Source organism: Barbus barbus (genome assembly GCF_936440315.1).
Source record: "Barbus barbus genome assembly, chromosome: 8".
Taxonomy (NCBI): domain Eukaryota; kingdom Metazoa; phylum Chordata; class Actinopteri; order Cypriniformes; family Cyprinidae; genus Barbus; species Barbus barbus.
This window is the reverse complement of record NC_136736.1, coordinates 1,174,614-1,189,157: the sequence shown is the minus strand read 5'-3', so window position 1 is coordinate 1,189,157 and position 14,544 is coordinate 1,174,614. Positions and strand designations below refer to the sequence as shown.

Genomic DNA, 14,544 nt, shown 5'->3' with positions numbered 1-14,544 from the left:
TCTTGTGTTCTGCAGTGAGGGGCTACTGTACTCGAGTCCAGATCAGCTACACACTTTTTTGTATGCACAATATGATACGGAAATTACCAATATAATGTAATACTGAAAACGATAACTCTACCCCAATCCTAACTGTCACACAAACATGTTGACATTTTGTTTTTACTGTTATATTTTAAATGTTCTTATTGTAAAAAAAAAAATTCTGTGTATGAATATTACTAATACGTTGCCAGTATAAACAAGATTGTAGCATTTGTGCCATGCAGATTTGAATGTGAATCAGAGAGGATCATCAGTGCCCTGTAGTTCAGGTAAATCAATGTTTTAATGATTCTTTCCGACCTTCTTTTTCTTCCAATGAAAGTTTGAGATGTCTATTCCTCATACAAAGGCTGTACTGAGATTAGGAAGTCAGATTTGTTCTCAGAGAAATCTTTATTCAGTTTAATTTCTCTAAATGGCTCTTGAGGATGAGCTGTCTTGTCCTGTGTGTACTGAACTCTTCAGAGATCCGGTGTTATTGAGCTGTGGACACAGTTTCTGCCGTCAGTGCATTAATGATCACTGGACATCCAGCAAATCCAGAAACTTTCCCGTCTGTCGACAGGTGTCCCCACAGGAACCGCTGTCCAACCTGTGCTTGAGAAACACCTGAGTCTTACCTGAGAGAGCAAAGCACGAGGAAAGATAGGGATGAAGAACGCGAGTGCCAGATGCATGGAGAAAACTCGAGCTGTTCTGTCAAACAGATGAGCAGGTTTTATGTTCAGAATGTAAGAAACACGAGCATGCAAGACATAAAACACAACCGCTACAACGAGCTGTCCATGTAAATCTATGGGATTTTTTTTTTTTTCAAGTTTAGATTGTAATTTTTGGGAAAGCTGTATGTTTTTCAAACCAACATAATTAGGCAAAATAATCTGCTAATTCAGATACACATGCAATACACATGCATAATTTGCCCCCCAGTCTCAAGTTCAGCAGACAGAGAGAAGAATCAAGGAGGAGTTTAAGAAACTCCATCAGTTCCTGAAAAAGGAGGAGAGTAGGATAGCAGCTCTAAATGAAGAAGAGAAACAAAAGAGAGCAAAGATACACTCGCTCTCAGACAGACTGCAGGAGGTGGAGGAGCGAATGAAGGAGGATGACATCACATTTCTTCAGGTTGGGAGAGCAGAAACATCACATACTCACACGTTGTGTGTTGGTTACATTTTATTTAGCATCTCATTGTGCATTCTTGCAGAATTATAACAGCACTATGAACATTTATTGATGTTTCTAAACATCTGGACAACTTGAAGTACCAAGTTTGGGATAATATGAAGGACATGATGAGATGGATGTATGTACAGTTTCCTGAGCACTCAGACAAGGTTCAGAATAAACACGAATCCTGAAGTAGTACAAGTGATGAAGTAGTACCATTTAAATATACCGTCCCGCTACGTGTCGTTCCAGTCCCAGCTAAAATCACTCTGGCCGGTGAACAGGTTGAGCAGAATCTGTCTAGTATTTACATAAACACTGTCGGTTATGTCTTAAGTGACTATAAACTTTTGAAAAAGAAATAAATTTCAACATACTGGGTTTATATTTTAGGTCTTAAAGTGACAGAATCCTAATTTAGGCCAACCTGCTGCTGTCAGTAGTGTTAATCAAACAACAAAAGACAGAGAAAATCATATACTCTTCTTGATTAAATCACTTTAATACCTTTCATAAGAATCAATTTATATTCAGTTCATACAGAGAGGACTATGCATTGTTTTGTTTTTACATTTTGGTTACTCGAAAAATTATGAAAATACACAAATGCACAAATTTCCTGCGCCTTCCAAAGGTTATATAGGCCTTAAAAGTCTTAAATCAACAGCACCATCAAATATTGGTGATTGCTTCTTAAGTCATCCATCTAAAGATCTTACTAGTTACAATTTCCTTTCATGTGTCATGTCTGTCTGTCTTGAATGATAGAATCACCAATAAGGCTGTAACCCAACAACAGATCTCAATCAAGCCTTTATACACTCTAAAAAATTGTGCTGGCTTAAAAAAGTGCCGCATCAATATTTTAGAGTTATGGCAACTTATAATAAAATTATGTATTAACCAAACAGACTAAATTTTATTGAGTTACTTTCAACTTATTTTTTTTAAGAAAATCACAGAAATTTCCCAGCGGGCACCTTGATAGCAATTTCAAAGTCAAATGTTCGTCAAGACTTGATTAAGATGCTGTATAACATCTTTTTAAGGTGAAAATATGAAGTTAATACTTACACTGAAATTGTTTTAATGTGTATGTGTTTGACATTGTTTACATCAAATCAAGACGTCAAATTGATGTCATATGTACATCACATTGACATCAATGAACTTTGCCCAGTGGGACTCATGGCATTAAAAACCTATACCTTCAGCATTTCTTCTCCCATGAGTCCACATGATCATACTCAAGCTTTACTCTCACTAATCTCTATTTAATCTAACATCCCTATAAACATTAATCAAAAAAATAAATTAAAAATACAAATGTCTTGTGTAACAGGGTTGTCTCTGCGTTGTGTTGTGTAGAACTCACGATGGACACCATTTCACGAGTTAGGATAAACTTTTATTATTTTATATATTAGAAATGCCTTGAACAGTGTTGCTAAGCCAATCTCTCTCAGCTGGCGTGAATCTAAAATCACTACTGGTTACATAAACTTGCTAATGAACAGTTATACAAAAATAACACTTCATTTGAAATAAAAGGTGCAAAAGTTGTTGGTGATCAGATTCAGCAATCACACTCACGTTATGTTCTATAATGCAGGCATGTAAATGAAATGTAGTGGCACAAACAAGCAGAATATAATCTTTCTAAACGTGTACATTTCGGTATTAAACTATAGAATGCTTGAACAATTAATACAATATATTTTTCTCATGGATCATTCACTCTCCATTCTCTCTCTTGGCTGGCATGAATCTAAATGACTGGAATAAGTTCATTACACATCAAGATCTGGGTGGAGAGAGCAGGTCGAATATGAGTAAAGAGCCATACATGAAAATAAGTTTTGACTCTCTCACACATATACACAAAGTCCTTGAATGCGGACCCACACACCTTGATTGCACATACTGTATTACAATGCTTTATAAGTGAATAGCTTGTGAAAACCGATTTGGTAAAAGTTTAGATGCATGTAAGCTAAACACTAATAGGCTAAGAGGAATAACACTTCAAATTTGTTCGCTAATAAGTTTTTTTAATGCACAATAATTGTAATGCATTTTATTGGGTAATGTGCAATGTTCCTGCAGTTATCAGGCTTTTTAGTGTGTAACAACTGTAGTATATTTTTCTTGGGTAATGTGCAATTTCTATTTATTTTTTATTTTTTGTGTACTTAGGTGGATATGTCTGTGTGCATGGATTGAATTATGGTTGCTGCTGTAACAATATAATTTCCTGTGAAGGATTAATAAAGTATTGTTTCTTACAGCAGGTTACTGAATTTTGCATAGAGACAATGATGATTCAAACACCCTGAATCCAGCGTAGAGAGGTTCAGTGAATGTAATGTTGAATGTGTGTAAGTGTGTGAGTGTGTGTGTGTCAGAGACGCTGTAGAAGGACAGAGAGCCGGCTGGCCAGTCCAGATACACTCCTACTCTATTAGAGGGTGAAAGGGCAGGAATGTCAGTGTTCTTATTATTGTGCCAGACATGGAATCCGTTAGAAGTGCAGAAGAGACTCCAGGATTTGTCATTGTATCCAAACCAACAGTCAGTCCCTCCTTTCCTGTTGATTCCTTTATATGACACTGATATATCAGCCCACTTCTTCCCACTCCATTCAACCTCCCAGTAACAGCGTCCAGTCAGACTCTCTCGACACAGAACCTGCTCATAGTTCTCAAATCGCTCTGGATGATCAGGATACGACTGGGGCTCTTCAACATGGGTCACGTTCCTGTTGTCTTCAGACAGACGGAGATTATTATGTGCTGTGTTTGGATCCAGTGTGAGATCACAGGCATCTGAACACAAGAAGAGAGAATTACATGAATGATGTGAATCATTTAAGTGTGTGTGTGTGTGTGTGTGTGTGTGTGTGCACCTGGTATTCATCACGTCCTGGGGACCAAATGTCCCCACAAGGATAGTAATACCAGTAAATCTTAATCTTGTGGGGACATTTTTTGGTCCCCATGAGGAAACAAGCTTATAAATCATACAGCATAAAGTTTTTTGAAAATCTAAAAATGCAGCATGTTTCCTGTGAGGGCTAAGTTTAGGTGTAGGGTTGGTGTAGGGCAATAGCACATACAGATTGTACAGTATAAAAACCATTACGCCTATGGGATGTCCCCATAAAACATGGAAACCCAACATGTGTGTGTGTGTGTGTGTGTGTGTGTGTGTGTGTGTGTGTGTGTGTGTGTGTGTGTGTGTGTGTGTGTGTGAGAGAGATAAAATATCTACATTTTCTCAGTCCTGGTGTGATTCTGAAAAGGTCTCTGTGGTCCAAACTAAAAAAAATACACAAATAAATCACAAATGAAAAAAGTTTAATTATTAAAAGGCTGATTATGTTGAACTTCACAACATAATAAACAAGTCCAATCATAAACATAATATTTCCTGCTGAAATGGCAAAGGCACTTTATTGTTGACTAGAAGATTAAGTAAGGAATAATGTACATTCAGCCAGTTGTTATCACAGAATAAAACCTGACAGGGTGATGAGGACCCAGACATGAAGCCGAGGGGTCTTGATTAAACGAAAAGATTTTATTTTGCGATAACAACAAGCTGGATGTACATTATCCAGCTTATAACACAGCTACTTCACACATAGGTAAATTAATTGGCCGCAAAATATTGATTTCATTCTAAATATTTTATCTCACTGAACGCAAAGCTTCCATGAAGAAAGCCGTTGTTATCAAATGGCAAGTTCAAACTAGATGGACATTTAAGGGATACGGTACAGTCATACCACATTATTACACAGCTTTTTACCACAAAACGTGCAAGAGATATTGATTTGAGATGAAATCGTTTTAAAATATTACCTGTTTATTATTTTACAATCTAGATTAGAGTGTATAAAACAATCGTTATTGCTATAAGATGAACACAGCAACAAAATTACAGAACAGTTATTACTGAAGTCTGATTTCATTTTTAATATAATCGATAACTATGACAGAGATGTGAGATTATTTAGCTCACCAAATGCAAATCAAAGGACAGCTACCCAAGTGAGTCTGTGTTATCAGTTTGTGAAATAGCAAACCACTAAATGGCACAATTGACCAATCAGAATCAAATATTCCGGAGAGCTGTGTAATAATAATTCTTATCAATCTGTATTTTTGTTTTATTTTAATCTGGAGGGCCGGTGTCCAGCAGAGTTTAGCTCCAACGCTATTCAAACACACCTGAAGCAGCTAATCAAGGTCTTACTGGGTATACTTCAAACTTCCAGGCAGGTGTGTTGAGGCAAACTCTGCAGGACACCGGCCCTCCAGGATCAAGTTTGGTGACCCCTGCCATAGAGTGAACTGATTTAAAAGGAAAGTCCCACCCCTGACTGCCCCACTCACTTGAGTATCTTCAGTGAGCAGTTTGGATCCTCCTGTTTGTGTTTGAGCAGCTGGACTCCTGAATCTCCTGGGTGATTGTAGCTCAGATCCAGCTCTCTCAGGTGTGAGGGGTTTGAACTCAGAGCTGAAGACAAATAACCACAGCCTTCCTCTGTTACCATACAGCCAGACAACCTACAGACACACAGAGAGACACAGAACAACCAAATTACAGCACAACTGAAACTGCTTCCTCTTTACTCCACATAAGACATGTACATCATTAACTCCAAGTTGGTGTTTTACCACAACCTTATCATTTACACTGCTACAACTAGGATTTTCATTATCAACATGGTTAAATTACTCTTAACATTCACTTCTAGTCCAATGTCCTTATTACAATGTCCTATAATAATAAGATATTGGTGAAACAGATTTGGCACATGCTCCAGTGCCTATTTGTGTTTGTGCTCTGAAGAGCATCAACAGTTTCAATTTATAATGTGTTTTTGCAGTGTTTAGCAAAGTAGCCAATCATATCTTTTCATCTTTTTAATGCAAAGGCCAACCAGAGGTGTTTAAGTTAGTCAGAATGCACCCACTTCTCTAAACGTCTGAGTTTTTGTTCAGTGTCGTGTTCTACACACTCCAGAATTTTGTCATTACAACAAAATAAGGACACAGTGTAAATACAAGATCTAATGCAATGACTGACATAGTGATAATCATAGCCAGGGACGGGACAAAAATATATATCAAAACAGATGTGCATTAAGCAATATAAAGACTAATATATTAATAGAAAAATATTCAATGTTTTGTATCAAATTATTTTTGAAATGCTGTTGCAATTATTTGTAAAAGTAAGGATTTGTAAATCTCTCACTGTATATTGCCATTTTTTTATGGTTGTGCTTAGGAGCTGTTTCTTAAGCCCAGCTCACACTGTGTGATTTTGGCCACAATTTGGTCATCTGAGACAAAATTTCTTCCTATAATCAAAAAGATTCCTATAATCCTAGGCTAAAATCTGTAATCTTTGATTGTTGGTTTGACATGTTCACCGATAGCCAATTAATGGCCGTTGCGATCAAATTTGTCAGAAGATTTGGCGCACAGTCCTGCAATGTGACTACCCCTACAATGAATATCAAACTGTCTCCGTTTTTCAAGACAAGCTATGAGCAGAATTAATACTAGAGAATTATTCTATCAGCCATAAACTCTGGCGCTCCCGTCCTCCGCTCACGAAATTCATCTGATATGTTGCCTATTCTATATAAACACTGGTTGCGCCGCTGTTTTCATGTGGGTGTGTAGAGCTGCATACACTATTCTTCTTAAATACGCCGGTATTGCCGTTGTTTATATACTTTTCATGATAGCCAACATTTCGGTCCCACGTGCAATGCAGCTCGCGGTCTCTGGACGTGTATGGGTTGATAATGTAAAACTCTGGACAAGTTTTCTTGCGCGCACCCGTTTTTAACTCGTCTTGACTGTCGTATAGTCTGACATTAATGACAACTGAGATCCCACTGTGTGACATGATCATCATATTCGTACAGTCTGACGAGTACAATCCTAACGGACTTTTAAAAAAATTGCACAGTGTGAGCCCGGCTTTATACATTACATCTGTACTTTACTAGAGCATCTAAGAAGCTCCCTCTGTGACTCAAGAATAGGTCAAAAGGGTCTGTACTTGCATTTTAAACAATTCTAAAACACCAGAAAAAAATCTAGTCAGACAGAAATGTTCCATTTGCTTTCCATTCATCCATTTGATTTAAACGAAAAAAGCACAATATACACAAATAATACTTAAAAAAAACTTTAACGCACCTCAGTATCTCCAGCTGACAGTTTTGACTCTTCAGTCCATCAGAGAGCAGTTTCACTCCTGAATCACGCAGGTCATTGTTACTCAGGTCCAGCTCTCTCAGGACAGAGTTTGGGGATTGAAGAGCTGATGATACAATTTCACAGGACTGAGCAGTGAGATTACAGCCAGGAAATCTGAAAGAAAATATGAAACAAAAGAGTTTCATGGCAGTTGCAATAGGTTATTAATGGTCAATTATAGTTTTGAAAACAGAAACAGAATTGAATCTAATAAAAAAAAAAAAAGAGAATTTAGTACATATACAAGTATTACATAGATTAATGAATACTGTTACATATTAAAACATATATAGGGCCCTATGATTTCCGCGATGCAGAAAACGTGGACGAAATCGCAGAATCCTGTCATAAAAACGGAATTTACAGTTTAACGCGGAATGTCACGGAATTTGTCAAAGTTTGGATGAATGAATCAAAAGTAGGTCATTACACTTAAATCAAATCGCGATATGGACTAGTATCTGTAAATATTAAGCGTAAAAGTCGATTTAAATATGAATCCTGCATGTTCTGCGCATCTCTGTGTGAATGGAGCAGATATGTGGTTTTGTAAATAGCGCGCGTGGCGCTCGCAGTGATTTCAGCGTCTGCCATCTCAATGAGGACATAAATACATGAACAACATCTTCAAAACTGTTCTGAGAGGCACTTTACGACTACAAGCATTTTACCATTTCATTTGAGTAAAACTAGCGTCATATCATATACACACAGAACTTGAAAGGTATTCACGGCAACCTGTCAAAATAAAGGTTTGGTTTAACTTATTAAAGACATTGTGCCAGAAATAGGCTATATTACTATTATTTAGTAGAACGTACGTAATACTACTACTGCTACTTACTACTACTACTACTACTACTGTTGAAAAATAATACAACTTTTTTTTTATTTTTAAAGAAATAATCACAGAATACTTAAAATGTATTAATAAATCCCCTTAATTAAAATGTTTAGTTTTCATTAATCAAAATATAAATTAAATCAATGATTTATGCCTTCATCTGATAACCAGTAAAATTTAAATACACAACACAGCATTTCTGAGGGGGAAAACATTTCATAAGGCTATTGTAAGAATAAATATAAAATAGTTTTTATGCATATAATTAGAAATTAATAATTAGCAAATAATTAGACATGCTAAAACACAAAATTTGGTAACAATAAAACATAAGGTGAGAAATAAATAAAACATTTAATACGGCCCTATGTAATTTTTGTTAAATTAATTAATGTTAAATTGTATAAGTTTCATGATTTTAATTAATTAGACATGCTTTTTAATTAATAACACTTCATTTGACCATTAAAAAGGAGTCCAGAAAAAAACCGAATCCAGAAAAATTCAAAAGGAAAAAAATTAATTGAGAAAAAAAGGAATTTGGGAAAAAATAAAATGGATTTCATAGGGCCCTACATATGTTATTTAATATTATTATTTAAGACATTCCTGCCTGGTTTGTAATTTGTGATAAATGAGTCCAAATAGCCTGATTTTGGAAAGCAACACTATATTATGTTGGTCACTCGGTTTCTATTTCTGCAACATAACACAGGGTAGCCCCACCCACACTGAAATTTTATTTGACCAAATAGTCCTTAAGAATATTAATCATTATCTATCAAAAAAGTGGCTGATAATGGAAGCTGAGTAACTCTGAAGACCTTGATTAGTTTGCTCAGTTGTTTTTGATGGTTGGAACCTATTGCCCTCCAGAGCCAGACTTTAGCAACGATGCTTTAGATCCTTGGTTCAATATTTTTATTCCTAGTTGGTGATATCTAGCCATTTATAAATATTTAACTTTTCCCTCCTTTATTCTTTCTTTTGAACTAACTTGTGCCAAAAAATAAAAACACAGGTGATTTATTTCTTAGCAGAACAATAAACTTTTCACACAGTTATACTGTATAAGTAACATATAATCTTTTAACAAGGTACACACTCACAGAGCTTTTCTGCAGTTGATCACAGCTGGTATCAGTCTTCTTCTTCCCTCATCTGATGTGTTGTATTTCTTAAGGTCCAGCTCATCCAGCGGCTCCTCTGACATCTGAAGCATGTAGGCGATTGTTGAGCAGTGAGCAGCAGAGAGTTTCTTCTCTGAGTGTTTGTCTGATTTCACAAACTCCTGAATCTCTTTGGACAGAGTCTGATCTTTCACTTCCAGCAGACAGAGGAATAGATTGATGGATCTTTCAGTGGAGAGTCCATGTCCATCTTTGATCTTCTCTTTAATGTACTGTGTGGTTCTCCTGATGCTCTCTGAGCTGTTCTCGGTGTGTATCAGTAGATCCTGTAAGAGTCTCTGATTGGACTCCAGTGAGACGCCCAACAGGAACCGCAGGAACAGATCCAGCTGGCAATTCTCACTCTCAAGGGCTTTATCTACTGCACCTTTAAGCAAATTTTCTACTGAAGCAAAATTCTTCAGTTCCTCCATAGTTGTAGTCACATGGTAATAAAACACACGGAAAGCAGCAAGAAACTCCTGAACACTCAGATGAATGAAGCTGTAGACTTTCCTCTGATGAATCACAGATTCCTCCTTAAAGATCTCAGTGCAAATCCCAGAATACACAGAGGCTTCAGTGACATCTATGCCGCTCTCAATCAGGTCCTCCTCATAGAACATCACATTACCCTTCATCAGCTGTTTGAAAGCCACTTCAGCAAGTTTCACAATCACTTCTCTGTTGGACTGCAGGAGTTTCTCTGGATCTCTGTCTTCATACTTCTGGTTCCTCATGTTGATCTGAATCAGCAGGAAGTGGATGAACATTTCAGTCAGCGTTTGAGGGATTTCTGCACTCAGATCTTCTTCCAGGAGCTTCTGAAGCACGGTGGATGAGATCCAGCAGAAGACGGGGATGTGGCACATGACGTGGAGGCTTCTTGCTCTTCTGATGTGTGAGATGATTCTGCTGGCTTGATGCTCGTCACTGATCCTCTTCCTGAAATATTCCTCCTTCTGAGGCTCAGTGAATCCCTGAATTTCTGTCAGACGGTTGATGTATTTGGAGGGGATCTGATTGGCTGCTGCTGGTCTGGAGGTGATCCAGATGAGAGCAGCAGGAAGCAGCTCTTTTTTCATGAGGTTTGTCATCAACACACCCACTGATAAAGTCTCAGTCACATCACAAACTTTCCTATCGTCTGAAAACATCAGTGTGATTCTACTTTCATCCAGACCATCAAAGATGAACACAACTTTACACTCCTCATAAATCTTTGAGTCCAGATCTTGAAGTTCAGGATGAAAGTCCAGCAGAAGTCTGTGAAAACTGTACTGATTATCTCGGATCAAGTTCAGCTCTCGAAATGGAAGCATAAACATGAAATCTACATCCTGATTATCTTTTCCCTCGGCCCAGTCCAGAATGAACTTCTGCACAGAGATGGTTTTTCCGATTCCAGCGATGCCTTTAGTAAGAACAGTCTTGATCTGGTCTTTCTCCTCACATCCTGGTTCAGCTGAGGCTTTAAAGATGTCATTGCAGTTGATTGGAGTGTCTTGTAAATGTTTTGTTCTGGCTGTTTTCTCCATCTGTAAAACCTCATGTTCTTCATTCACTCCTTCACTCTCTCCCTCTATGATGTAGAGCTGTGTGTAGATCCTGTTCAGGAGGGTTCGAGTCTCTTTTAGTTTGAATCCCTCAAATAATCTCTCATACTTGTTCTTCATGCTGGTTTTGTGCTGTTCTTTGACTCTCTGAAGGGCATCCTCCTCTGATTTTTGTATGTCTGCAGTCTCATGGGATGACGTGCAGGTCAGAGAGAATCTGTGAGAAAAGATAATCACAATGATTACAATATTACTGGTGACCACCAGATACCAAAATGCTTCCCAATTCCCAAAAAATTGGGATGCTATGAAAAAATGTAAATAAAAAGAAAATGCAATGATTTGTAAATGTCACAAACCCATATTTTGTTCACAATAGAACACAGAAAATATATCACATGTTTAAACTAAGAAACTGTACGTTTTTAAGAAGAAAAAAAAAGACAATTTTGAATTTGATGACCACAACGCATCTCAAAAAGTTTGGACAGGGCAATGTTTACTGTTGTGTAGCATCCCCTCTTCTTTCAACAACAGTCTGTGTATGTATGGGAACTGAGGAGACCCGTTGCTGGAGTTATGAGGGAGGACTGTGCTGTGGCCATCAAATTCAAAGTTACCCATTTTGTTTTCTATAAAATGGTACATTTCCTCAGTTTAAATATTTGATATATTTTCTGTATTTTGTTGTGAATAAAATATGGGTTTATGAGATTTGCAAATAATTGCATTCTGTTTTTATCATTTTTTTTTTCACAGCGTCCCAAAATTTTGTGAATTAGGGTTGCATATTGGTTACTAGATATGAGATTGAAGACCCTGTGCCGTGCATGTTGCATTGGATTACAATTAACGTTATTCCATCAACCCTTAAATCATTATTCCCTTGAGATGCTCTACAGTAAATTAGCAAGTAAATATTTTTACTAACGTCGGGTCAGAGGTCACTGGTTCATCACTGAATCCAAAGGGTAGTATCATGGATGCGTCACTCTTCATAGACACGCAGCTGGGTTCTGGACACTCTGATTTCTGTTCGTTCCTTGTGAGACTGATGAAAGATCAATAAAACAGCATTTTAAAATAAAACAAGCCAATCTTTTGTTTGTCAGTCTTTTGTCTCAAGCACTAGCTAATGTCTGTATATAACTTGAACTGAACTTTGATTTACATTTATTCATTTAGAAGAAACTCTTAACCAAATCAATTTACAAATACGGGATACAATATTAAATTCAATGACATGAGAAGTGCTGCAATACAAAGCTCCAAGATTATTCAGAATCGGAGGGGTACAGATCGGAAAGGAAATTAAATTATATATCTTGAATGCACTGTAAGTTGCTGTGGAGAAAAAGCCCTACCTGGGGTCAGAAGTCATTGGCTGATCACAGCTTGGTGTTTCTTCATAACGACTCATTTTGGAGGCACTGTGCTGCTCCTTTCTCAAAAAAAGAATGTTGGTAAATTGATCGACTCTTTAAGCAAAAAAGTTAAAAATAAAAGAAATTAATACATAATGATTGTGCTCCATGAGGGTGAGTAAATGACAGAATAATGACAGTAACTAACCCTTTAAGTAGTACACTGTAGTAAAGTCACATTAAATACTCACATATTATTATATGCTCATCATAATCTGCTGTAGTATAGCTAAAGATCAGTGCAGTTTAATTAGCTTCCTTGTGTTGTGGGAGAAATAATAGAATATAAATAGAATTCAAATAGATCGCATATTTTACCATCAGCTTCACGATAGGAATGGCTCGCGCAAATCTTCTCACACTTCTGTAGCGCGCCGGTGAACGCGCACAGAGTATAGGGTGATTCGCGCGCCGCTCGTGCACAATTATAAGAACTGCACTTCAGTCATGTTGTGCTGATAAGCGCTCCGTTCGGTTCATATGTGAGGTTATAAAAGCGCCGAAGGCGCGGTTCAAATAATTAATAAATAACCTGATTCTAAGTTTCCATTAACCGTGGTATAAGTATTGGGGGGGTTGTATTTGCTAATTTTGGTTATTGGGGGGTTACCAAGTGGTTACCAAGTGTCTAAATAATATAAAATACATTATATCCTATGTAAACAAGTAATTGTTACTATTACTTTATTGCAGTTACTCAATCAACCAACTTTGCATGTGTGGTGGATAGCACAACAGACCATTTTACAAAAATAAAACATTTAAGCAAACAAATAAATAAACCTTAAGAGAGAGCATGACCCCCCCCCCATCAAACATCAAACCGCAAGCTATCTTCCCTGTGGCCTTTATGAAAAGGCTTGGATAACGTTGTGGTCATTTGTGTGCAGTATTCGTTAAACGCAGTATTCTGCTTGTGTACTGTGCTAAACGCATCACACGAGCATTAGTTAAAAGCCTAAGTTATTTCTGTTATGACAATCAGCATTTGAATGTCTACATGGTTAGATGAGGAATAAATACTGAACTCACCACAAACTACGCAGCTGTGTAAACTCTCTTATTTTGCTCGTTTCTCTTTCGTTTTTGCCTGTACACAGCGCTTCCTCTAGTGGCGCAGAACAGCATCACTTTACACACACCACAAAACCTGAGATGCTCTCCAATGGACCAGTAGCCCCTCACTGCAGAACAAAGATCCAGGGGGCATAAGCTTCGGGTCTTTATTTAGCCATAGCATGAGTGCATTACCAGCCGCAATCTTTTGTCAATAAACGATTAATATAAACTGATATTTATCCATTTTATTGTTATAATATAAAAAATTAAGTACCACAGTAATATAATTATTTAATCAAGAGTTCCAGAAACGTTAATCATCCGTGAGGGTGGTTTGTCCCGCTATTACTGTGTCCCGTTTTATGAGGCTTCTCAAAGGTTTTTCACGTTTCTCCTCTCGGAGAAGTATTCAGGAGAAGAAGTATTCGGAGAAGATTCAGAGTAGCAGAATTTAACATCATTCTGATACTTCAAGAATGACCACAGCATGCGGTTCTACACCAACCCTTCTATGCATTACTATATTACCGAGCACAGTGTAGACCTTTTTTTTTTTTTTTTTTTCTCGCTGTGGTTGCCTGTTTGTTTAAAAACCTCTTCTGTGGGTCTGGGCAATACGTGTAACAAGCTAATACAAGATTCACCCAAAAATAAAAAATAAAGCTGTCACCTTTATGTTGTTGTAAACCCAAATGGCTTTCTTTCTTAATTGAATGAATTATATATTTATATAGCTTTATATTTATTAATTGTCATACATAAATGTAAGTAATGTTAGTGTCAGTAAGCTATTGTCAGGATCCTGGACTGTTTTGTTGTATTTTTGCTCCTCATGTGTTCACTATGACCCAGTTTCTCTCCAGTCTGATTGTGTTAATTTGCTCCAGGTGTGTCTCGTTGTCTTCCCCATTTATCCTATGTTTAAAAGCCCCAGTCCTTCTGTGAGTGTTTGTCCGTTCTAAACGCCATTCCCTATGTGTGTGGACTGTTAAA

The 14,544-nt window shown here is 37.2% G+C and overlaps 1 protein-coding gene across 1 annotated transcript; it reads right to left on the bottom strand.

Annotated features, from left to right (window-relative positions):
- Positions 1-2,604: 2,604 nt before the first annotated feature.
- LOC306873670 (NACHT, LRR and PYD domains-containing protein 3-like) lies at positions 2,605-13,585 on the bottom strand. The gene is made up of 8 exons (XM_079423115.1): positions 13,525-13,585; positions 12,433-12,509; positions 12,000-12,119; positions 9,453-11,285; positions 7,440-7,613; positions 5,613-5,786; positions 4,486-4,532; positions 2,605-4,040 (listed from the first exon to the last, which is right to left on the bottom strand). Exons 2-8 carry the CDS (start codon positions 12,486-12,488, stop codon positions 3,508-3,510), a joined length of 2,937 nt encoding a protein of 978 aa, XP_079279241.1. The 5' UTR covers positions 12,489-12,509; positions 13,525-13,585; the 3' UTR covers positions 2,605-3,507.
- Between the last annotated feature and the right edge of the window lie 959 nt (positions 13,586-14,544).

Bases quoted from the DNA above. Each gene is read 5' to 3' on its own strand.
- LOC306873670 (XM_079423115.1), bottom strand. From the start codon at position 12,488: ATGAGTCGTTATGAAGAAACACCAAGCTGTGATCAGCCAATGACTTCT. The intron at 12,120-12,432 runs GTAGGGCTTTTT...ATCTTTCATCAG, and splicing joins CCAATGACTTCTGACCCCAG to TCTCACAAGGAACGAACAGA. The intron at 5,787-7,439 runs GTGCGTTAAAGT...GTGTGTCTGTAG, and splicing joins TGTCAGCTGGAGATACTGAG to GTTGTCTGGCTGTATGGTAA.